The 26,084-nt window shown below is 39.9% G+C and overlaps 1 protein-coding gene across 1 annotated transcript in view; it reads left to right on the top strand.

Annotated features, from left to right (window-relative positions):
• Dnah11 (dynein axonemal heavy chain 11) overlaps positions 1-26,084 on the top strand; it is a 328,931-nt gene that overhangs the window by 31,855 nt on the left and 270,992 nt on the right. Inside the window, exons 9-18 of the mRNA XM_031357847.1 lie at positions 9,122-9,238; positions 14,533-14,670; positions 15,071-15,195; positions 16,679-16,874; positions 18,780-18,884; positions 19,041-19,433; positions 22,576-22,908; positions 23,097-23,348; positions 23,432-23,601; positions 24,394-24,616. Coding sequence (XP_031213707.1) covers positions 9,122-9,238; positions 14,533-14,670; positions 15,071-15,195; positions 16,679-16,874; positions 18,780-18,884; positions 19,041-19,433; positions 22,576-22,908; positions 23,097-23,348; positions 23,432-23,601; positions 24,394-24,616 — 2,052 coding nt within the window. The remainder of the gene's footprint in view (positions 1-9,121; positions 9,239-14,532; positions 14,671-15,070; positions 15,196-16,678; positions 16,875-18,779; positions 18,885-19,040; positions 19,434-22,575; positions 22,909-23,096; positions 23,349-23,431; positions 23,602-24,393; positions 24,617-26,084) is intronic.

The following is a 26,084-nucleotide window of genomic DNA, read 5'->3' as shown; positions in this document are numbered from 1 at the left end:
TTTTTATTAATTTTGGCTGAAAGTTTATTTTATTGGATATTAGAATGGCTACTTCAGCTTGTTTCTTGGGTCCATTTGCTTGTAAAATTTTTTCAGCCCTTTTCTCTGAGGTAATGTCTATCTTTATTGCTGAGGTGTGTTTCATGTGTGCAGAAGAATAATGGATCCTGTTTTCATATCCATTCTGTGAGCCTGTGGCTTTTTATTGAGGAATAGAGTCCATTGGTGGTGAGAGATATTAGTGACCAGTGATTGTTATTTCCTCTTATTTTGATATTGATGGTATTAATGTGTGTGTATGTGTGTGTGTTTCCCTTGTTTGGTTGGTATGGAATTACTTATTTCTTCTGTTTTCTTGGATGTAGTTATCCTCCTCAGGTTGGATAACTTCTAGTATTTTCTGTAGGGCTGGATTTATGGATAGATAGTGTTCTACTTTGAATTTGTATTGAAATATCTTGTTTTCTTCATAAATTGTGGTTGAGAGTTTTGCTGGGTACAATAGTCTAGGTTGGTATCTGTGGTTTTATAGAAGTTGCTGGATATCTGTCCAGACCCTTCTAGCTTTAGAGTCTCTGTTGAGAAGTCAGGTGTAATTCTGATAGGTCTGCCTTTGTTTGTTACCTGACCTTTCTTCTTTGCTGCTTTTAATATTCTTTATTTGTTCTGTAGATTTTGTGTTTTTATTATAATGTGGCAGGAGAACTTTCTTTTCTGGTCCTGTCTAACTGGTATTCTATAAGCTTCTTGTATGTTTATAGGCATCTCTTTCTTTAGGTTGGAAAAGTTTTCTTCTATGATTTTGTTGAGAATATTTTCTAGGATCTTCACTATTTTCTATTCCTATCATTCTTAGATTAGGTCTTTTCATGCATTACATCCCAGATTTCCTGGATATTTTGTGTCAAGAATATTTTTACATTTAACATTTTATTTGACTGATATATCAGTTTCTTCTATTGTATCTTCTGTGCCTGAGATTCTCTCTTTCATCTTCTGCACTTTGTTGGCGATGCTTGTATCTGTTGTTCCTGTTCTTTTCCCTAGGTTTGCCATCTCTAGGATTCCCTTAGTTTGTGTTTTATTTTTTTATTGCTTCTGTTTCCATTTTCAGGTCTTGTAGTTTTATTTCTTTCCTTGTTTATTAGACTCATTTCTTAGGTGTGTAATCTTTAGATAAAATCATGTCACTTGTGAATAGACATGATTACTTTGTAATTTGGATGCTTCTTGGTTTACTTGCCTAATTGCCCTGTGAGAGACGGAAGCACTTACCCCCTTCATCTTTGGAGATGATGCTAACTACTCAGTGCCCACAGGGGGCCCTGTCATGAGTTCCTTCCATTCTTAGTTCAGTGAATGTTTTTCTCATGAAAGATTGTTGAATACTGTTAAACTCCTTCTGCATCAGTTGGGATCATGGGAGGTCCATTCCCCACTGACATTCTGTTAATGTGGTATATTGTGGGGTTTTTCTTTGTGTGTGAAACCACCCAGATATTATGGAATATTTCCCTTGACCACTGTTTATAATAATTCTAATAAACTATTCAATTTCATTTGCATATTGTCTCAGCATTCTTAAGGAACATTGGTCTGAAATATTCTCTTCTTGAACTATCTTTATCAGACCTTGTTATCAGAGCAATGTTTACCTCATAGAACAAGTTAGCAAGTACTTCTTCCTCAAGATTTTAGAAAAGTTTGAGAAGGATTGATCTTAATTCTCCTTTAAATACTTACAGAATCCCTAGTAAAACCACCTGGTCCTGAGCTTTTGTATGTTGGGAAGTTGTTGATTGCTGATTTAATCTTCTTACTGGTTTTGGCTTTTGAATTGATTTTGTTAGATGTCATATCTCTCAGAGTCCATTTCATCTATTACCCTTCCTTCTCCCACCCTCCATGAAAGTCATGTCATGGGGATCAGGCTGGTCTGCTCCTCACCATCCTTCCTCTGCTGCCATCTTCTGGGACCACAGACATGTACCACCATGTCTACATATGTTTTCTAATTTTGTGCATGGTTAGGTGTTCATGGTACTGCATTGTAATTCTTTTTATTTCTAGAAAAATGTAGCAATTTCATAGTATTGAGTATTCAGAGAAAACTGACTATAAGAGACTGTCAATCTAGCAAAATATTGTCAATCTTTTGAATTAGTATATTTAGATAATTTTTATTTAATATAACTAAATTACTGTATTTCTAAGAATCATCATTTTATTTTCTTGATTAATCTCTCTTGATTTATTTTTTAGTGCATGTGTCTTTGCCTTTGATCTCTATTATTCTGAGATGTGGAACTAGAATAACCATTTAATTTTTTTAAACATCTTATATCTGTAGCTTTAAATGTCAATTGTAGCACATCTATTGCATGTTCTGAGTTAGAGCATATTGAAAATTTATATCTTCTTTGCTACTAGTCAGTCTGTGTTCCTCTTCCCTCTTCCCCCCATCCCCATACCCCTTCTCTCCCCTCCCCTTCATCTTCCTCTTCATCCTTTTTCTCCTCCTCTTCCTTTTCAACACAGGGTTATGCTGTATAGCTCTGGCTGTTCTGGGACTTGGTCTGCAGATCAGGCTGGCCCCAAACTCACAAGAAATGCCTGGCTCTATCTCCTAAGTGCTGGGATTAAAGGCACATGGCACCATCAACCAGCTTGCCGCTAGGCATTCTTAATTTCTCTTGTGAGTTTTCCCCGATAGTTTGTTGCTTTTCTATTTCTCTGGACTTGTGAAATGGTATTACACAGTGAAAATGCTTTATGTGTATATGGTAGAGCACCAGGAGAGTGGCAAAGCAATACACTTGAAAGTCAATAAATATATCCAATGTAATTTTTAAATGCACAAATAATTATAAAGAGGCAGGAAAATATAGAGAGCAAACTGGAAAAAATAGCAGTATACAAATAATCATATTAGATGCAAGTGTTTTAAATACACCAATTCAAAGACAAATTGATGGGTGAATTAAAACATGTGACAAAGTGCATGCTTTTTGCTTTGTTGGTGTTGTTCGAATACAACCATGCAAGTATATTATAAGTCACTGAGTATATGATGCAAACATTAATCAAAGGAAATTAATAAGGACTACAACAGTGTCTAGTAAAGTGGACTTCACAGAGAGGAACATTGCTGAAGACAGATTCCTCAGTGATAAGGGGTCAACCCACAAAGGAAACAGCAATGCTAAATACACAAAGCCACAGAGAAGCAAAACAGTGAAACAAAGTTGCAGAGCTGGAAAGTTTACCAATCCTAGCGCCACTCCCCACCCCCACCTGGCTCCCTCCATAGCTGAGAAACAGAAAATCAAGGGTGTGAAGGACTAGATCAGCACCAAGCAAGGACATCTACTGAGCTACAGTGGTAACAGCTGTTCCAGGGCCCATGGAACAGGAATTGCCCACCTGTCCTAAAGGAATCAGAGAGGCAGATCTTTGACAGTGGGCTCAAACAGTAAAGCAGTAAGAGGGAAATGCCTGGAAGAGAGTCCCCTGAATTCAATAAGGAAGCTATGCAGAACTCTGTCACAGAGCAACAGGGTTATGTGGCCACTCCTCAGAGAAGGATCAGAATGAGAAGGGGTGGTGGTCTCAAGAAAAAGAACCTGTTTGTTTGCTTGTTTATTTTTGAGACAGAGGTTTCTGTGTCACTCTAGCAGTCTTGCAACTCATCTGTAGATCAGGCTGGACCTGAACTCACAGAAATCAGCCTGTCCCTGCCTCTTGAGTGTTGGGATTAAAGGTATGGACCACCACTGCCTAGCTCCTTTTTTTTTTTTTCTTTTTTAGTAGAAAAAAATAGAATAGGAACAGAGTAGCCACCAAAAACCTTGATATGTTTCAACTTTGTGTGTGTGTGCTATGTATGGATGTAAGGTATGATATGGGTATGTATGGTTTAGGGAGGTGTGGGGGTATGGTATGATATTATGGTGTGTGTGTGTGTGTATGTGTTATGTATGTCATATATGATGTGGGGAGGTTTGAGGAATGTGGTATGGTATATAGTTTTGTATGTATGGCATATTTGTGTATATTTGTGTGTGTTATATATGATGTGTGTATAGTGTGAGTATATGTGTATATTTTAGTGTGTATGTGTGTTATGGTATATATACTGTGTGTGTGTGGTATATGTATAGTGTATGTGTATGTGGTGTATATATTTATATTTTGTGTGTGTGTTTCTGTGTGTCTGTGTGGTATGATATGTATGGTATGTGTGTGTTATATGGTGTCTGTGTGTATTATGTATGGTGTGTATTATTTATGGTGTGTGAATGGTATGTGTGTGGTACAGTATGTAGTGTGTGTGTGTGTGTGTGTGTGTGAGAGAGAGAGAGAGAGAGAGAGAGAGAGAGGTGAGAGAGGTGGCATGTATGAGATGTGTATATGTAAGATAGGGTTTCTTGTAGATGTGAATGTTGGTATAACAGTTGTATGTCCCACCACCACCCAGCTTGTCTCAATTATTAAGCTTCTGATATGGAGAAATCTAAAGGCATTCAGTAGACATGCTTCACATTTTGAACTTCGGCCTTCTCCCAGGCTAGCTGTGTATCTCAGATTTCACTCTCATGTTTCTGAGCAGTACATTGGCCATGGTCAGCAAGGGCAAGTGACCAGCACATGGTGCCCCAGGGGTATGTTAAAACAGTTTGACTTCAGCTTTTAAATGTATGGTCAGTTTATCAGGGTACAACTTCACTGAAAACCCAAGGAGCAGCTAGAGTAAGAACACCAAAGCAAGGAGAAGTGGGTGACACCAAAATGTGGTTTATTGAAAAGGCAAAGTTCTCTAAAAGATCTGCATGACAAGAGCATCTAAGGTCTGGTTTAAAAATCCCGACTATGATTTTGCTATGTATCTCACATTGTGAGTACTCTGGGCTTGTTTATCCTGTATGTCTGTGATTTTGTATCCCCTGACTGACCTCTCAAAATTTCCTTCCATCTTCCCAAATTCAGTACAGCAAGACCACACAGTAGTTTTCTTTTGAGTTTGACTGATTTCACTTGCAGAGTGTCCCCCAAGGGTGTCTATGTCATGACAAATGACAAATTTCCTTTCCCTGGTCAGTGTTAACATTCATTTTCCTATAAACATACTCTCTCTCTTCCTCCCTCTCCCTCCCTCCTCCTTCCTTCCCTCCTCCCCTGTGATATTGATTAATCCATTCACTTACTAACCACCTCTTATATTGTTGTATATCCTAGAGTGTGAGTTATTTACCCTCAACTCCCTACAGCTATCTTACTGAGGTGATTTCATTTCGGTTGAAGGTGGAGCACTGGGTTCTGTAGTTGTTCTAGTTTCACATTCAGGAATCTGGCACTTGTCCACAATGGCTATATCAATCTACATCCAAACTACTACGCAGACCATACCAAAGGGGATTTGACCTAGGAGTGTAAAGCAGGTTCAGTATTTGGTGTGAATTTGAAACTGATACTGTAGCTTACAATTTAACCCTCTTAATCAAAGAATATAAAATAGCAGATATGTGGAATAAATAGTCCAAGATCTAACTGTACAACACCTGAGTTATAAGATGTCAATTGTATAGGAGCAGGGATTTAAAAATAACTGAAGGAGAGGTCATGCTAATCACTCTAAAACCCCAAACTGAACAAGTTTAATATCCATTCATGGCTCTCCCCCATTCAAGCCTCACTGGAAGGGCAGGGTCAGAGAGGATAAAGAACTCCTTAAAAACCTTAAGCACAGGCAGGACACTTCACAATGAGCAATTTCTTCAAGTCTTGAACACACAGCATATTCTACCGCCTGATCAACATCTCCACTGGGAATTCAATGGGTGGCTTAAAGTTAACCTGTTCAGAACTATGTTTTCACCCATCCCGCACCCCACTCTTGACTATCTTCAGCTCTTCAAATGTCACAATTGACCTCATAGGGGAAGTGCTCAGCATCCTCGATAACTTCATTCATTTTCTCACGGTTTGCCTGGGAAGTACATTCATGGCTCATTTCTCGCCCTCACTGCTGCATTTGCCTCTAAGCTGCTCCCTCTGGCCTGTTGTGGCTCCATTAGTTTCTCTGTGGAGCAACTTGAGAGCCTTTCACATGCTTAGTCAAACCATGGCTTTTTTCTAATTAAAACCTTTTGATAGCATCTCAGGATGCTAATACAGGCAATTTTGTACTTTCCATAATATAGAGACATTTTTATTAACGATTCTTGAGTCATACTAACTCATCATTTTCTCTCCACTAAGTACGTACTGAGAAATAGCAATGAGCTGGGAACTCTGGGAACAATAGGGACTATCACTGGAAAAATAAGTCCAGCCACTAGGCTTTCTTGACTCAGAATCCAAAGGAGAGTATAGGTAGGCGACTGTACAGCATGCTGAGTATTGGACAATGAAAATAGAGTTCTATTCCAGAGGTGAAAATACATAGAGATCTGTACCATGAACAGAAAGGAGGCAAGAGAGAAGTTGGTAATAAAGATTAAAGCTCCTGGAGGTTCTATCATAGACTGAAAATACCAGGGTTACCAAGTCCTAACCACGCAGGGCCTTGAGAACCATGTTGCTATTACTTTAATAAACAGATTGTGAATTGAGATGATAACTTACAGGAGCTTGACTTGGAGTGATATAGATCATCCAGGCTGTACCTTGGAGGATGTTTAGAGCTGGTAACTGCAGCCTAGGTGTACAGCAATGGAGGCTGGGAGGGTTATGCTAGAAAAGATAGAGACAAAGATGGCAGGAGATAGTTAAGAGAGAACATGGTTAGCATTTGTCAGAAGAGTCAAAGGAGCTTCCCAAGTTTCTCTTAGGGTTTATAAAAAGAGCAACTTGACAGGGAAGTCAGTGGGTTCTCTGTAGTAGTGTCTTTTTATCAAGTGTGTGTGTGTGTGTGTGTGTGTGTGTGTGTGTGTGTGTACATGAGTGACAGAGACTGTTGTTCATCCTTTAGTAGGTTCTGGGAATCTATCTTAGGTCCTCAAGTCAGAAAATGACCCACTGAAATATCTTCCCCAGCCCCTCCTTGCTGGATTTTTAAAGGGATAGGTCCCTGGGGACATTTCTAAATTTGGTTTTAGGAATGTAATATAGAGGAGAGAGAGAGCAAGAACACGTATGTGTGTGTACATACACATGAATGTGTGTTTTTCATGTGTGTATGTGTACATGTGCATGCATATGTGTACATGTGCATGTATGTGTGGTTTACATGTGTGCATGTGTATATGTACATGTGTGTGTGTGTGCCTGCCCTTGCATGTGTGTACTCATGTGCATGTTCATGTGTTTACATGAGTCTGGGGTGGAGATTCTGTGACATCCCCTTCTGATATTACTCATTCTTTCCAAGGGTTAAATAGTTAAGAATTACAAACAGCATACTGTCAGCTTCTATCCTGAGAAGTAGAATGTGTGAGACTTGTTAAAACTTGCTGGGAAGTTATGTCTTTTTTCTAAGTCAGTGATTCTTGACTAGAGAGGCTGCTTGGGTAGAATTCAGGAGACCTAGCTCCATCCTCTTGATGCTAAATGTTGTCGTTTGTGACACAGACTTCAGAAGCCTGACCTGGAGCAATTCCTACTCCAGGTTAAACTTGTTGTAAGAGACCTGCTCAGTATTTTCAGGCTGCTTTAACAACAGTGTATGTGAGGTGCCGTGTGAAGAGGAGATGTTTATTTCTCACCTGATAAGGGCTAGGAAGTCCAAAATCAAGGCATCCACTGATTCAGAGTTGGGTAAGGGCTGCTCTCAACTCTCAGAACCCAGAGTGTCTTCCCTCCTGTGCTGGGGTAGATGTGAGTCTCTCTCAGGCCTTAAGATGGCACAAGTTCCATTCAGTCAGGAGGGCTTGTCCTTTCTTCACTGCCACAAATCCCTACCTGTTTGGTTTTCATCAGGAATCTGAGGGCCTAGAAATGCTGTGAGTATTGTGGGTGCATTTCCTCCCAGAGGCCAGAGGATGGGTTCTATGCATAGCTGTATGATATATTCTAATGTATATTATATACTACTACAATTGAATGATTAGATACAGTCTTAAACAGAAGACAGAAATTAATGATATCAAGTTACAAATTCCTCCCCCCATAACTAATTCTTTTCCTAAATGGGTCAATGTAACAAATATATTCAGTGACTAATCATGCCTTCCTAATTTCCTTTTGCACTAATGGTCAATGGCAATAGGAAGCAAATTCTCAATGACTGCCTTAAAGGAATAACATACAGTGAGTTTGTTTAGAATGTAAGAAAAAAGTACTTGCTACCTGGGTCTGTTTTGCCATTTACAAAATGGAAAAACAATATCAACTTGTGCCATATGTTATAAAGATTGGGTTAATGTAAAGCCTTGAGCCAAACAGATGTGGATGTGGTTACAACGGATTGTTATTGCTAATTTTGTAAGTGGACAGAGGAAGGCCTTCACTGTGCAAGCGTAGAGTGGGCACTTCAGGCATCCTGTGTGTGTCTCCAGGGAAAGCTTTACTGAAGGCACTGTGAAGACAAAGCTGTACTCATTCCCTCCCAGTTTCCTTCCTTCAAATTACGAGAGTGGGTGGTTATGCATGAAGAGGAAGCTGCCAGCTGCATATTAATGAGAACCTGGAAAAAAATATCTGAGTATTTCCAGTTCCTCTGTCACTCATAAGGCATCTCATGGATGTGCAGTTTCAGTTCTTAGCCCACGAGACAGCATTTTCATGTACAGGTTTTCTATCCTACAAATAAACAAAAGCTTTCTGTGGAACTAATTTGATGACCTGATTTTCTATTGGGGATGTTTTGAGACATTGTTCTTTCTAGTTAAGATAGGTGGAGGAAGGCAGGCACATTGATGTCCACATGCAAGTGTGGGAGCCATAATACTGGGAAGGCTGAGCCTCCTGAAAACATGGGTAGCCTGCAACACAGGCAGTACTGTGTGTAGGAGGTGACCACCTGTGCAATCAGTCAGATGTGGCTGTTTGTTGGTCCTTTCTGGAATCCCCTTAAGAAAAAAATAAGCTGAGCTGCTGGGGGAAGACAAGGTCAAGCTCATATGGATGCTGCTTTCATGTCGGAGTCTCCTCTGTAACTAATACTTTGCTTTGTATGGTACAGGAGTTTGAAAGTGACTATTTCAAATTTAAGTCCAAAACCCTGGATTTTGACAGAAGGCTTGGGACGCTGCTTTGTGAAGGTCTTAGCAATTGCAGTGGTTTGGAGTCTGCATATAAGGTTAGTTAAAGGAAACTCCCAAAAAAGTGAATAATTTAGACTGTTAGATGAAAAGGCCAAGCACATTTTTTTCTGATTCAGGTAAAGTATTATCCGGTTGGTCACATTCCCTTCATCTTCAGCCCACGGAGTAATGAGGTTTGGATAACATACTAGAGAATAATGAAGTTTACTCTGGGAAGGTCATGTTTAGGACATTTAACTTTTGATCTTCTCTGGCATTCACTATGTTTTAGCTCTTATTTCCTGTAGAGCAAATTGAATGTGGTCATTGAAATATTGACTCAACAGTATGCCACATTGAAAAGTTAAAAAAAAAAAAATCCATAACTTCAATAATTCTTTTCTTTATATTGTTTGCCCATGCTGGGATTATCTGCCTACTTTATTACTCTGACTGAAACAAATAATGACTTATTTTCCCTATTTCATTGGGTGTAAGATACCATTGATTGCCAGGTATGATTTATGTGTCAATAAGGAGAAAGTGTTGCTAAAGTAATTATAATTTCATTGACTATCTAATGCATTCTGACATCAGAGATACTGAAGCATGAAAGAATGTTTAGTGAATGAACTTTATAATGTAAATGTGTGTTAAGAATCATGCAAAAGGCTGGGGATGAGTGGGATGTGGGTGTAGAGAGCTGACCAGCTTGTGTGGAAGGGGTGGGGAGAGAAAGGGAAGTTGAATTGTTCTGGGAAAAAATGCATTTTGATAGCTCTTGAAGATGGAAAGTTTGAAATATGGAAATAGGAACAACATGTTAAAAAAGTGAATTGCAAATCAAGTATAAGTTAATATTAGGTTGTATCCCAAAGAGGATTTGAGTATTTGTCATCCAAGCAAGCATAATTGGGAACCACAGGCATGCTTTGTCAAGACTGACAGTGCAAAGTAACAGAGCAGGCCAATTTCAGAGGAAGATGTTATGCGATGTTGAGTTTTCAGACAGATTGACCAACACTGGTGAAACTGCTTTATCTGTGTTTTCTAAGTGCGTGGAGCATTGTGATTGGAGGATTGAGAGCAAATGGTGTGGGGTGTGTTTGTTTGCTTGTTTGTTTTTTAACAAAACAAAAGTTTTCAGGTAAAACTGAGATGCCCATTGGAGAAAATATACAGAGTGTTTCGGTAATTTCCTGTCCTGGCTACAATTAGTTTATATTTAATATGCTACATTTTTCCTTTGGCTAGATACGGATAAGTGTTCTTTGACAAAATGATGGCATTCTGATCCTTTTTGTGGCCTTTCCAATTTGGCAGAGTTAGGGTTTGTCCGTCCGTCTGTCTGTCTCTCTGTCTGTCTGTCTGTCTCTCTCTCTCTCTCTCTTTCTTTCCTTCTGCCTAACAGAATTGGATAGTGTTTTTTTCCTAATGTCTTTGTAGTGACTTCTCATATTTATGTTACAGAAAATGCTCTCTTTTAAGCTTTTGTGGGTAACCAGAAGAACAGAGTAAGCTCTCAATATAGAGAGATTCATAATTCCATTTAATTAACAATCTAATTCAAAGCATTCTTCTTGCCCACTCATGACCATTAACATGGGTTATTTAAGTACATTTTCATTTATTTTTTCTAAGCAGTTTTGTTTTGTTGTCAAGTATTTTTTTAAAAGCATTTCACATATTTTTATCTTGACTAATAAGTTAAAATCCTACCTTAAACCTAGGATGATGGGGCATCATCTTATAGCTTTTGTGAGGGATAAGTTACCTTGTAGGTACTTACTGTTGTCCTAAGGGTAATAGGGTTAACGGGAACTAGACGTGGCACATGTTGGGAGGGTAATGGCAGAAGAACAATGTACCGGGTCATATACTCCAGGGAACCATGACTTCAACCATAGGTACAGGCTGATGAACTCATACCACTGATTGCTTTAGAAGAGGAATATTTTTGTAGGCTGTTCTGAAAGGTGACAGTTTGGTGTCTGTTCCTGGTAAAGGAAGGAAAATGAACACAGCAGTGATAAGTGGCTCTAAGATTTGTATTAAGGAAAGTTGAAATGTGTTTGGGAAAAGAGTCCAGAAGAGATTTTAGACAACATGCAGGTTGAATGTGATTCAGTAAAAAATCTGAAGTCCAAAGTGCCCCCAAGTCCCAAACACCTTGAGGTGAGCATACTGCCACAGGTAGCACGATCTCCATTGTTAAAGTCTGCTTTCCCCAAAGCCTGAACCCTGAAGTCCAAGATCCTTCCTGTTCCAAGCATTGCTGATAAATTATGTTCAACCTGTATTAAAATTTTACTATGTTGCAGACACACACACACATACATACACATACACGCAAACACACACACACACATACACTTTTCAGATAACCACAGGATTAAAAAGTCTTTGAACAGCCAAGCAGTAGTGGCACATGCCTTTAATCCCAGCACTAGGGAGGCAGAGGCAGGCTAATTTCTGAGTTCAAAGCCAGTCTGGTCTACAGAGTGAGTTCCAGGACAGCCACACAGGCTACACAGAGAAACTCTGTCTCGAAAAACAAAACAAAACAAAACAAAAGTCTTTGAACAAGGCAAACCCAAGAAAAAATTAATATTAATACTACTTTGGACAGTATAGCAGTTATGCAAAGCTGTATCACATTAGGAAGCCAAGAGGGAGATGGGATAAAAGGGTCTGAAGCAGAATCTTTAGGAAAAGGAAATGTGAGATTCAGACTTCACCTTGCAGAACCAGTGTGAAGGGAAGCATCTGTCTGTCCTGCCTCAAAATACCAGGATGCTGTGCGACTGTAGCTCTCACCCTGGAGGCTGTGCGACTGTAGCTCTCACCCTGGAGGCTGTGCGACTGTAGCTCTCACCCAGGAGGCTGTGCGTCTGTAGCTCTCACCCTGGAGGCTGTGCGTCTGTAGCTCTCACCCTGGAGGCTGTGCGACTGTAGCTCTCACCCTGGAGGCTGTGAGACTGTAGCTCTCACCCTGGAGGCTGTGAGACTGTAGCTCTCACCCTGGAGGCTGTGCGACTATAGCTCTCACCCTGGAGGCAAAGGGTTATTTATATATTGGCAGTGAGGAGCTCCCAGGATAGCATGAGTGCCCAACGGATCAAAAAGCATCACTTTCAGCTCCTGCCTTCTCTTTGTAGTATCTCTCTATTTTTCCTTTTATGTACATAGGGCTTAGGTACCACCAGGCAAGTAAGCAAGCTGAGCTGTAACTAGATAGTAAGCAAGTAAGCAAGTAGCTAGAAGACTTCTAGAGAATGTAAGGCAAATGTAATGAAAGAAATATATTTCCAGTTGATGCTTGGGTTCCCTTTGTTAACCTAGGAGGGTAGTATTTACTTGTGAAAATGCTGGAAGTCCCAACCAACAAAAAAGTGGACTGGAAAAGAAAGTTAATAATTAACATTTTGCTAGATAGTTGACCCACTGGGTTTAAAATTATCTGGAAGTTTCTGTTACCATTGTAACCATTATCAGAAAAAGCCAGAATGTGTTTGTCTTTGGTGGCTTGTGAGATAGATGTATTTATATGATAATTTACATATCTTTTCCATTGTATTATTTTCATTGAGTGAAGTTGATGGGAAGGTGTGTAAAACTTCCATAATGAAACTTTTTTTTCAATAAAAGTTTTGAGGGATATCCATTACTTCCTAAGGGGGATAAACCAAAATTCTCTTCATTTTCATGTTGCTTTACTTGGTTATTTTGAGATATCTCTTGTAGAAAATTCCAATATAAAATGCATGATAATGGGCATATTGTGAAGTCTGCATGATGGTTGTGGTCATGTCAGCCTTGTTTAGAATTGAACTTGTCCATATTTTCTAATACTTATGTGCTCACGATCAGTTTAGTTTAGAAAGTAGGCATTGCCGGGCGGTGGTGGCGCACGCCTTTAATCCCAGCACTTGGGAGGCAGAGGCAGGCGGATTTCTGAGTTCGAGGCCAGCCTGGTCTACAGAGTGAGTTCCAGGACAGCCATGGCTATATGGAGAAACCCTGTCTCGAAAAAACCACAAAAAAAAAAAAAAAAAAAAAAAAAAAAAAAAAAAAAAGAAAGTAGGCACACTAAGAGACTAATAACATTGACAATGAACAGAATGACTTATCAGTGTAATACAAAATTATAGAATTGAACAAAACTTAAGAAATTATTCCATCTAGAATTTTTCTTATTTGATACTGTAGTTAGCCATTAGTTATGTAAGTAGTAGAAATAAGACCTTAGGATGGGGAGATCAAGAAGGCACCAGTGAAGAATGAGACCTGTGTTCTTATCTTGCCACTGGTCTATGAATTTTGGCAAGTGACTTCCTCTCTGCAATTCAGTTCCTCCCAGGGAAGTATCTGATTGACTATTTTTAGTATCTGATCACCTGTTTTTAATGCCTTCCGTTAGTCATGTCTGGCATCCAGTGCTGTGTCAACTCTTGTTGTGAAAAAAAATATTATATTCATGTGTGATTTAGTTTACCAAGAAAGCCACATCATGAGAACACACAAGCTAGTTCACTCCAGAAAGTAAACTTAGTGCATCACTGCTGACATCTGTGAGGAGCTGGGAACCTGGGAGTCTTTAGTGAGCAGTAGAGTATGGGTCTTCATGAAGCTGGTGCTATTACCAGATTGATATCTGTAGTATCTGTGTCCTGCCTGCTTCCTCTCATGTGCTTCCTCTGCTTGCTACTAGTTTCTGCCCACTTACTTAAGTTGCATTAATTCAGCCAGCCACGTGCTCTTTCTGAGACACAGACAACTTGATGAGCTGATGGATTTGGCTTGAGCCAGAACTTTCATGTCAAAGAAGGTGCCTAACTGTAGTGTTTTCAGGCCAGGACTCATTGCTGCCCCAGGCCACTGTTAGGGGTGAGTAGAACTCAGAGGTGAACTAAGAGTACAACAGTCATTTTTATTGGTATATTTTGGTGTAATTGTCAATGAGGAGAATCATATAATACACACATAAGTCTTCCTTCTCTTCTTATACACACTAGCAAGGTTGAAAATATCCCTGATACCAGCAGGGGGTATCTTGAGCTCACAGCATTTGGTAGCTGTGAGCCAGCTAGTAATCATTGGCTCTAGACATTGGTCATTTCTGATCCTCTTGATTTTCCATGGAGGCAAATAATTTCATCTAGAATTTGGTTTATTGCTTATATAGACTTTCAGGAGGACCACAAAATAAACATTTTTGTCTTTTGTGACATTGTATGTATCTAGAGCCTAGACTTTGCCTCTAGTAGTATAAAAAGTTCAACTGGGAAAATTCTTGCACTAAAAGCTCAATGTTCTTAACCTTTCATTAACTTGGATTTTTTTTTTGTAGCTTTTGACCATATTTGGGAATTTTCTAGAGAAACCAGTTGTCATGGAAATTTTCAGCCAACATTACAGCACATTATTGAACATGTTTAATGCAGAGTTGGATATGTGTAAGCAACTCTATGATGAACACATGAAACAGGTAAGTAGTGGAAGGGTTGAGCAATGCCACCCTATTATGGTAATGACCATCAAATATAACCATTTTCATTGTGGGTAAAGATTAAATTTATTAGATAAATTATACATCAGGATTAATCAGTGTTGTTATATATAGACATTAGGCACTTCTACTGCTTGAGATTGAACCAGAGACCTTCTCCCGGCTGGGAAAAACTCTACCACTAAGCTACTCTACCAACTGAGTGCCTTTATTACAGAGATGGGAAACTTACTTTGGACCTTACCACTTCACTAGTGAAGTTATTAATCACCATGTTTAACGCCACTATTAAAGTAATGCTAAGAGCTGTTTCTAAGGTTGGAAGGCACCCTGACTATGTGTCCCCTTTCTTCCTCTTCATGAAAATGCCAACATGCAGATTGAACACGGGCATGAAATTCTGAACAAGAATATGCCATTTACCTCTGGAAATATCAAGTGGGCCAGAATGCTCCTTGAACGCCTTCAAATGTTCTGGTCAAACTTTACATCTTTCCATTATCTGTGAGTAGTTAGCCTTACTCTATGATGAATTGTGCTGATGTTATAGGTGTTTATGTATCGGGGCAGGATCTCTGCAGCCCAGATGGTTCTCAAATGCATTCATTAGGTAGCCAAGGATGAACTCAAAGTCCTGCTTCTACTGCCTCCAGCTCTCAGATGCTAGGATCATAGGCAAGTGTCATCATGCCTGGGTTAGGGCTGGCTTTCACACAGGAGGTGGCTGTCAATAACACTTGAGGACTCATTGGCCTGCTCTGGTTTGGTTGGGTTTGATCTGGTAAGAAGGCTTTAACATATGACTTTGTAATATTTTATGGGACTCATAACTTCATATTGTTTATGTATTTTCTGGTTCTTTGTCTTTTAATGTCTCCTTTTCATTCATTGTCTGGAAAGTTTAATTATTTTATTTCTTTTCATCAAGCTCTCCTACTTTGTCACACAGTCCTCTGTGCTCTTATTTAACTTTCTGCTAGAAACTGGTAACTTGTTGACTCTTTGGGGTCTTTGGATCCCATTTATCCATTTGTAACTACTTTTTGTCTTTTTTTCCTTTAATTCATTTATTCAATTTACATCCTGATCCCAGCCTCCCTTCTCCCAGTACCCACCTCATAACTCCCTTTCCCAACTCTTTTTCCTTTCACCTCAAAGAAGGGAAGCCCCCCCCATCGGTGCCAACCCATCCTGGTACAAAAAGTTGCAGCAGGACTAGGCACATCCTTTCCCATTGAGGCCAGACAAGGCAGTCTAGCTAGGGGAAATGGATCCAAAGGGAGGCAGCACAGTCAGAGACAGCCCTACTCCAATTGTTAGGGGATCCACATGAAGACCAAGCTGCATATCTGCTACATATGTGTAGGGGCCTAGGTCCAGTCCATGCATGCTTTTTGGTTGGGAGTTTAGTCTCTGTGAGCCCCAAAGGGCCCACCTTAGTTGACTTTGTAGGTTTTCTTGTAGTATCCTTGATCCCTTTGGCTTATTCAACCCCTCTTCCACAAGACTCCCCATGCTTAGCCTAATGTTTGGCTATGGGTGCCTGCATCTGTTTCCATCAACTGGCAGATGAAGCTGCTCAGAAGGCAGTTATGCTAGGTTCCTATCTACAAGCATAGCATTGTAGTACATGTACAAGCATATCATTACTAGTGTCAGAAGTTGCCACTATATCTCACAACCATGGGATAGAACTCAAATTGGGCCAGTTATTGGTTAGCCATCCCCTCAATCTCTGCTTCATCTTTATTCCTGTGCATCATGTAGGCAGGGCAGATTTTGGGTTGATATCCCCTTTCCTTCACTAAAGTCCTCCCGTCTACAGGAGGTGGCCACAAATTGCCTTTAAGTAGATACAATTTTAAAGCACTGTGTGGATTTCATTGCTCTCCCTCTGATCTTTATAATGCACACTCCTGTTCTCTATTGTTAAATATTCTATACCCTGAGACATATGTAGAAAAGTAGAAAAACCTCGTTCCTGCAGATTTCCAGACAGTCCTGATGAGGCTGCAGTCTGTCAGAAGTATGCTGAAATGACCACTTTGCTGGATCAATTTGAAAGTCACATCTATAGCGAATGGAGAAGAAATGTGGATGAAACCTGTGATTTTAATCTGAATCAGCCCTTGATTAAATTCAGTCCTATAAATGGCCTTCTTAGTGTCAACTTTGACCCAAAGGTAGGACTTTGCCTTTCTAAGTGCATTAAAGATGCAGCTACTCTATCCCTGAAGCCTCCCCTGATGATGGAGAAATTCATTTCAGTTATTTAAACTCTATTTTGGGAAAATGGCAGCTCTGGGAGTGGTATCAATTTAAGCTCAAGAAAGAGTTTCTTACAGAGTTTTTTTTGTGTGTGTATGCATGCATGTATGCGGGTTTAGTTGAACACTCTTCTCTCTATCTCTCTCTGTGTATGTATGTGTATAATTTCATATGTGCATAATTAGTAAATATGTGTGTATATGTGTGTGGTATACACACTCTCACATGTACATACATATACAGAAATTGATTGATTTGTTGATTGATTGACTGATGGATTGACTTTGATTGACTGATGGATTGACTTTTTTTTTTTTTGACACAGAGTCTCATTACATAGACCAGGCTGACCTCAAACTCAAAGAGATTTACCAGTCTTTGCCTCTCAAGTGTTGGCTGAGGTTAGACATGTGACCAAACATGCCTAACCACATGTTCCATGTATAACATATATTTTGAACAACCTATCTCGTGGTCTTTTCGCTTTGGAGATAAGAGGCACAAAATTGTTCTTTTTCCGTTTACCTACCATGAATACCATGGTAGTAAAGGCAAGCTTCTTTGTAAATTTCTGGGTCAAAAAAAAAAAAGAATTTGGTGAATTTCAAATAATGAAGACTATTCAGTATTGTGGAGGTGATTGTCCAGAGCCTTCCTGGGAAATCCCAATGAGTACCTAGGAAGTGGGAAGTTGGCTTACTGAATTAGAGGGTCATGCTGAACACCCAACTCCAGTCTATTTTCCTAAAACAAATACAAATACCATTATCACCTTATTTTGCTAATGAAAATTCGGTACATCAACATAAATAGTCTATGCAGAAAGCTGAGTACTGATTTCTGATTTCATAAAACTAGTCTCCCTCCTGGGGGGATTTAGTGGGTGGTGTTTCAGTGACTTAGTCAGCTTTCATAGTTGGGTGGGAAAGATGTCTCTTGGACATATTATAGGCATTACATGTTCTGAGTTTAATTTTTTTCTGAAAAATTGCAATAAATTAAAAATAAATAAATAGTAAAATTTTAATACAAATATGAGAACAAGTATAAAAATAATCCTTGAAGTGTTTTTAGGGGTAATTGAGAGTCTTTTGGGTTTAAGTACCATTAAAGCCTTGTTTTCTCTTAGAGAACAACTGTTAGCATTACAGGCATTCTCCATGCACAAAGAACCATTAGAAACATCAAAGAGCCATTAGCTCTCATTGCATGGAGTCTGTGAATTCTGCAATGCTCAAATTTTAATATAAAACTTTAATTAACCAAAAATGGCATATGCTGTAAATATAGCAGAGTACACATACACACACACACACACACGAAGACATACATTTCTTGGGATGTAACAAAGTGTATGTAGCAAAAGTCTGTTTACTTTGAACCAGAAACACAATAATTTCTAGATCACATTTAACTATTTCAAGTCAAAATCAGCTTAACATTGAAAGGTATTCTTATTTTTCAAGATTTATTTTTATTTATTTGAGGGGGGGGAGAGAAGGCAAATACACGGAGCACATGGGGTTAAAAGACAGCTTTGCAGGAGTAGTTCTCCTCCTTGTTACTGACATTGTCTCTTATTTCTACTGCTGCACCAACTCCGTGAGCTTCCAGCCAGCCCTCCTGTCTCCATACCATGTGACTGGAGGAGTTCTTAAAACTGCATATGTGAGCACATCTGAGGTTTTTTCCCCCCATGGGATCCAGGGACTGTGTTGAGGTTGTCAGGCCTGCATAGCAAATGATTCTACTCACTATCTACCTTGTTGGCCCAGAAATGTTCTTAGAGTATGAAATAATCCTTACTATTCTTGAAATAGCTTGTGGCAGTGCTGAGAGAAGTCAAATACCTTTTGATGCTGAAGAAGTCCGACATACCAGATTCAGCTTTACGCATTTTCCAGAAAAGGAACATTATTTTAAAGGTTTGTGGCTTTTGATAGTTGGTATCTTTGAGATAAAAATATTTTGCATTTTATTTCTTGGTTTGGAGACCTGTGGTATTTGATCCCTCTCAGATAGAGGTGTTAACATATCTTTTTGTTTTGTGTCTTCTTGCTTGGTTGGCTGGTCTTTCTCAGTACATAGAGAATCTTGAGCTCCTTGTACAAGGCTACAATAAGCTGAAACAAACCCTTCTGGAAGTGGAATACCCTCTCATTGAGGATGAGCTTGGAGCCATTGATGAGCAGCTCAGGGTGGCTGCAACTTGGCTGACATGGCAAGATGACTTCTGGGTCTACATGGAGAGGGTGCAGGTGGCCACCGCTGATCTGGAGTGCAGAGTGTCACAGACTCAAAGCAACTTGCAAACAATCCAGCAAACTATGCAGGTCTGGGCTGAGTGGCCACTGCTGCCCCGGAGGGAGACTAGAAGAGAGGCTGCCTTGACATTGGATGACAAGGGGGATCTGTTTGCTAAAAAATATAAGCTAATCCAAGAAGATAGTTGCAAGATACACAACCTGGTTGAGGTAATGACTTCTAACATTTAGATGTTTATAGGGATTTTTAATTAGTAAAGAGCAACAAATGCTGAACTTAATGTTGTGGATCAAGCCTGAAGGAGCTGATAGATGGTTTGGGTCAAATTTAAAGTGGAAGGATTTGTGTTATTTCCCTGTAGTTTGTGTAGCCACCCACTCCTCATTCCCAAGGGAGAGATATGAATATGAGGCACATGACCAAAGTGAAAAGATAGCGATGGGATCTTGTTTGTCCCAGCTGATCCCATTGGTTGTTATTTAAGTCTACCATTTGATTGACTGGTGTTAGCCACCATGTTTTCATGATCTCCTAAGGATGGCAGCAGTCATTACTCTGCTTTTAAAACATACATTTGGGTTTCTTGGAGCTAGAGAGATAGCTCAGTGGTTAAGAATACTTTCTGCTCTTGTAGAGGACCTGGGTTCCATTCTCAATATCACATAACAGTTCACAACCATCTGTAACTTCAGTTCCAGGGGATCCAATACACCCTTTTAACCTTTGTGGGCACAAAGCACATGTAACATAATATAAATAATTCTGTGTGTGTGTGTGTGTGTGTGTGTGTGTGTGTGTGTGTGCGTGTGTGTGTGTGTGTATTGGGACCTTTCAAACAAGCAGTCTTCTAAGATAAACAATTGAAGAAACAAAATAAAACAAAACCAAAGGGGAGAAGCAAGAACTAAAAGCAAGCACGTTGAGAGAAGACCCATCAGACAGTGTATCATGGAGCTGATGCTCTGGTCAGGGAAAAAGGCAAGAGAAAATAAGTAGCTATTATGTCAGTTACAACTAAAGCAGCCATGTAAAACAGCAGTGATTATGAGCTAGGGGCAGAGTCAGGGACAAGAAAGCTAAACTTTAAATGGAGACATTATAGCCCTCTTCACTAAAGGACAAGTCCTGCAGAAGGCTGAGGGGAGTAAATAGCAAAAAAAGCCTAAGATCTGAGGTGAAGCAACCTGGCCCACCAAAGGATCATTGTGAAGGTCAGCATCATGATAAGGAATGTATGTGAGGAATGGTGCTAGGGATAGTGTTTAGAGGGGACCATGTGCACATATCACAGGCTTTGGTAGCTACGGTGAAGGCTTTGACCTAATGGGAAGGTAGCATCCAGAGACTCTGCTCAAAGCTGCTTCTGTTGAGGGTAAGCTGCAAGAAGGAGAGAAGCAGGAGACAGAGTTAGTCAGGAGCATCATGATCCAGTGAGAAATGGTTTAGCCTAGGTGATGGGGGATTGATTGATCACGACTGGAGTAAAATAAAAGAGGAAACTGACCTCAACAGAAGCAATGGAGACCACTTTGCATGGGAGAGGAGGCTATGTAGCATGGCACACAGGGCTCAGTGTTTTGTAGAATTTGAATGGGGGAATGCCTGTTGGGGAGGGGGTCCACTGAAAAATGTGTTGTCCTTAGTTCTGCCTCTGCAGTGTTACATAGGAACTGTCTGTGCTAACAAATATCCTTGAGTGTGGAGGTCTCCATGTCTGGATTTGCCAGAGATATTTTTACAGTTTAGTAATGATGGGGCTTGGATATATTTTGAAGGAAGAGCCTATGAGACATGCTATAGGGAGTCAAAGAAATCAAGGTTTCAAGTCTGAGCAGATTGACAAATGAGGTCTCTCATAAAGGGGAGAAGGCATTGAAACAGGTTTTGTAGGGGAAGAAACTAGATCTGGACTGGAGAGTGTCAGTCAAAAATGGTTCTCAATGATTTTGATACAGGTGGCATTAGAAGTATCTTGTGTTTAAGGCACAAAATCCAGGAGACTAACACAGAATAGATAACCAAAAATACGTTTCTTTGTGTATATGTATGCATGTATGTATTTATGTATGTATACACATATGTAATATATTATATATAATATATTATCTATAATATGTATAATATATGTAATATATACATATATAATATATATGCATATATATTAGACAATATATATTAATTAATATATAATAGATAATATATATATTAGACAAGAATAAGTAGGAATTAATTGTAGATGGGGAAGAGGTCCTTGTAGTACTCGATGAGGTTAGGAAAGGAGGAGCATTCCTTTTGAAAGGAGACAGTGATACCCTGAAAGGAACAGAGTGGGAAGAGCTCACCTTTGTTCCATTCCACACTTAAGACCTAGAAATGAAGGCCAGAGTTGAACATGAACTGGGCAAAGTAGAAACCATTGGCAACCTTGCCAAAGAGAATTGATAGTGTAAGCCTCGTTAGGAGTGGACTGGGTAGAGAATGGTAGAAATGGACATCACCATGCAGATGGTTCGAGAAAGAAACTGCTTTCCCCTAAATGTGTAAAAGTTCATCTCTTCTGCAAATCTCAGCAGTGAAGCAAAGTGTTTCTGGTATGACTGATGTATCAGAGAAGCCCTGCAGTGGGAATAGGAGAGGATGGAGATTTCCAGTCCTGCATAGCTGCTGACTTCCACCAGTATGACCCTAAATACGTCACGAGCCTTTGCTTTTCATATCTTCCATAGGAGGCTGAGCATGATGGTCTTTAGGATTTTCCCCTCTTGCCCTTGTATTTATCCTTTTGCCTTCTAGTGACCACAAAAGAAAAGGCTGCCATGTCAGGTTCTCAGGATGTGTGCTACATGCATACAGGTTACAAATATGGATATTGCAGATATAGGGCAGAAAAAACAGCATCTCCAAGAGAAGTAACCCTTACATTTGAGGGAAGCAAACCCATAGGATTCCCATCCTCACCTTGATAATATTTCAGTGTCCCAGAATAATGTCCTCAGAAATCAGAAGGAAATCTCTTTATTTACATAACATCCTTAGATAGCAACATTTGAGACAGAGCCTGGAGCATAATATTTTGGGAACTAGTTTATTTCTTGCCTGTATTTGAAGATAGCAATCTTCATGTTAATATTTCTTCTGAAAGATACTTTTTGAACACACGTGGTATGTGAGCTTAGTGCTATACTATTATAAAATCCTGCAACAGTACTTGCCTTCTGCCTCCAGGTTCTATAGCCTTAGGTTTGAATATTTCAGTACCATGCACAAAAATGCAACCCTTTCTTCAATGTGGTGAGCTTCCCTTTTATGTTGGTCATCATTAACCACAACCCTCTAATGCTTTGTTTTTAGGAGAACCGGGAGCTCTTCAGAGCTGATCCTTCTCTGGATTCCTGGAAAATTTATGTGGAATTCATTGATGACATTGTGGTGGAAGGCCTTTTTCAGGCCATCATGCATGACCTCGACTTCTTCCTGAGGAGCACAGAGAAACAGTTAAAATCTGCACCATTTTTTCAAGCACAAATGCTCTTAATGCCCCCAGAGATTGTGTTCAAGCCCCCTTTAGAAAGAGAGGCTGGGGATGGCTTCTACGATCTGGTGGAGGAAATGTTGTGTGGCAGCTTCAGAGTGTCTGCCCAGATGAGGCGTGTGGCAGCACATCTGGACATCACAGACTACCAGGTAATCTCTCAGGAACCAAACTGGGATAGTGAGGAGCCCCAGAAAGATACCAGTAAAAACAACACAGGTGTTTTAAAATTTTTATTTTAAGTTTCTTTTGTGGGGTATTCTCCCTTGAAAAATTACTTGGGATAATGTTATGGTAAGAATTCTTTCATTAAAAACACACTTGGCTTCCTCTCATTTAGAGCGATATGGATAACATGTTAGGCCTGGCAGAGGTCCGGCAGGAGATAATGAATAGAGTTGCTGATGTCATCAACAAAGTCTTGGAGTTCAGAAGTTCTCTGGAGACCTACTCTTACCTCTGGGTGGATGACCGGGTAGAGATTCTAAGGCAGTTCCTCCTGTATGGCCATGTTGTGCCATCTGAGGAAATGGATACTCCTGCAAGTGAAGACACCCTACAACCGCCAACATTAGAACAATTCAAAGAACAGGCAAGGCAACACCTTAGGATTGGGTTCTGTTAACTGGCTTTCCATGCTGTTGCTATATAGATATTTATTTCCTAATCTTACAGATTGACATTTATGAGGCTTTGTATGTTCAAATGAGCAAGTTTGATGACTTCCGAGTGTTTAACAGTTGGTTCAAGGTAGACATGAGACCTTTCAAGTTGAGCTTACTCAATGTGATCAAGAAGTGGAGCTGGATGTTTCAAGAACATCTGCTAAGATTTGTCGTGGACAGGTAACATTGAACTCTGTGTCTGAAATGGTACTAGCCCTTGACAAAAGTTAGTTGGTGGGTTGTGAAGATGGCTCAGTCAGTGACCTTCTTGTCCTTTAAGAGTGAGGACAATCTCCTGTGTTCAATCTTCTGTACCTATGTATATACTGAGTGTGGTGGAATATGCTTGTAATCCCAGAGGCGGGAAAGTGGAGACAGATTCCCTGGGGTTTGCCAGCCAGCCAGTCTAAACCAGCATGCTCCAGATCCAGTGAGAGACCCTGACTCACAAACTAAGTTGCATGGAACCCAAAGAATGATGCCTGAAGCTGGCCTCTACCTTTGTATGTATACCAGCAGCTGACTCATTTGTAGTTGACAGATTAATTCCAAGAGTATTTTTCTGCTAATTTTAGAGTAGGTTTAACAAATAGTATTTGTACATAATGAAAATAATATCCCATCAAGCCTTGGAATACTTATCTATGAATGAACTTAAAACCCTTCTGTCTGGTGAAAGACAGAAAACACAGTAGGTCATATACAGTATGACTCCATTTATATAAAGTGTCATTACAAATAACCACAGAGGCAGAGATTGGTAAGCAGTTACCAGAGTTGAAGAATAGGTCTTGGCATGATGTGGAGGAGGAATGTGGGAAATGACATGAATGGATGCTTACATCTGGTGATGGACACTTGCTTGCTCATTATATCTTCCTGCTATGATGAATAGTCTTGCTTTGAAATGTGTGATTAAGACATTTTCATTAACCTAGCTTATGTCCATACACATGTACATGTTCACTACAGTCTGAGTGAGCTGCAAGGATTCATCAAGCAGACAAATGCAGGACTTCAGAGACAGCTGCATGAGGGCGATCATGATGGTTTGGTTGACATCATGGGTCACCTTCTGGCTGTAAGAAGCCGACAGAGAGCTACTGATGAGCTCTTTGAACCTCTGAAAGAAACCATTATGCTTCTGGAAAGCTATGGCCAGAAGATGCCTGAGCAAGTCTATGCCCAGCTGGAGGTAGGTGCCTGTGAAAAACTCCCAGTTGCCACAAGTTGTGTGACTCCTTCAGCCAGGTACTTGACACACACTCTTGTCACAGTATGAACTGCAGATGAAAACAGTGTTTTCATGGTACAGGTAAAAAACCTGAAGCTGAAAAAGATTCATTTTTCCAGGTCAGAGAGGTATAAAGCCAGACAACATTCATCTCTGTGTGCTTCATAAGAATGATCTTCTCTTCTATTGTGGCACTGTCATCCTGGTAACTAGGTGGTTGACAACCTCCTAGTATTATCATCATTTTTTTGTGTACAGATCAACGATATCCTTACTCTTCTGCTTCCCCAGTTGCCTGCAATCTGAGAAGCATCCTAGGCTTGAAAATATGGCACAGACATGATAAAGAATAAAAAAATTGAGTCTAGTCTGGATGGTGAAATCTCTGTTTTCCAGTTAAATTTCTGTTTCACACTGCCCGTGCTCTGGAAACATTTGGTGACTAGTGTGTGCCAGTGTATGAGCAAATTCTGTTTAATTTTAACTGAATTTATGAGCAAAAGAAAAACCTTACAGTTGAGCCTCTGCTGCTGTGCATATTGGAGTTCTGTAGATGGTTGAGTGGGGTGGGCTTATGATGACTTTTGTAAATGTCGCCAGTGGGTACATCAGCCAGAACTTGCATTGAGTTCTGTTCATCTAGTTTAGTAGTGGTCAGAGCATACAACTCAAGTTCAGATTTGTGTGTACATGGGAGTGTCTATGTGTGCAGAAACCAGAGGAGGGCATTGGGTGTCCTGTTCTTTCTATTAGTCCCCTGAGATCTGGTCTTTCACTAAACCCAGAGCTAGACTGACAGCCAACAAACTCCCCTAAGCCCCTGCCTCTGCCCCCCACAGCTATGGGCTTACACTATGCGAATACCACTCATAGATTTTTAAATGGGTGTTAGAGTATGGACCTGGGTCCTTATGCTTGCCCAGCAAGCTCTCACATGCACTGAGTTATATCTCCAGCTACAAATCCTGGTTTTCAATACTGTGAAATTGGCTCTCATCTATCTGCCTTACCAAACTAGGTAATACTTGAAGTCCATTTCCTTTTCATTAAAATATTTCATGTGAGGTTTTTCTGCTTCATATTATTGTTTTGTTGGTCTGTTTTTGATATTTCCAACTTATTTTGATTATTTCTTTCTTATTCAGAAGAACTTGAAAACTAAGCTAACATAAAAGTAGTATTTTGAGTGTACATTTAAGTGGGATTTGGTATCATATAGCACGGTATAATCATCACTTCTGCTCAGTGTCACAGTTGTTCTCTTCCCTGAGCCAAGCCCCATTCTTCAACCCATAGCAATCCTTTTCTCTGTGGATTTATTTATTCTAGGTCATACAAGGCAAAGCCTGTGGTATTTGATTTCACATGATGTAATGTTCTTGAAGCCTACTCACTTTGTAACATTATCAATATTTTGTCCCTTTTTCTG

Source organism: Mastomys coucha, unplaced genomic scaffold (genome assembly GCF_008632895.1).
Source record: "Mastomys coucha isolate ucsf_1 unplaced genomic scaffold, UCSF_Mcou_1 pScaffold6, whole genome shotgun sequence".
Lineage (NCBI taxonomy): Eukaryota > Metazoa > Chordata > Mammalia > Rodentia > Muridae > Mastomys > Mastomys coucha.
This window is presented reverse-complemented; position numbering and strand designations above follow the sequence as displayed.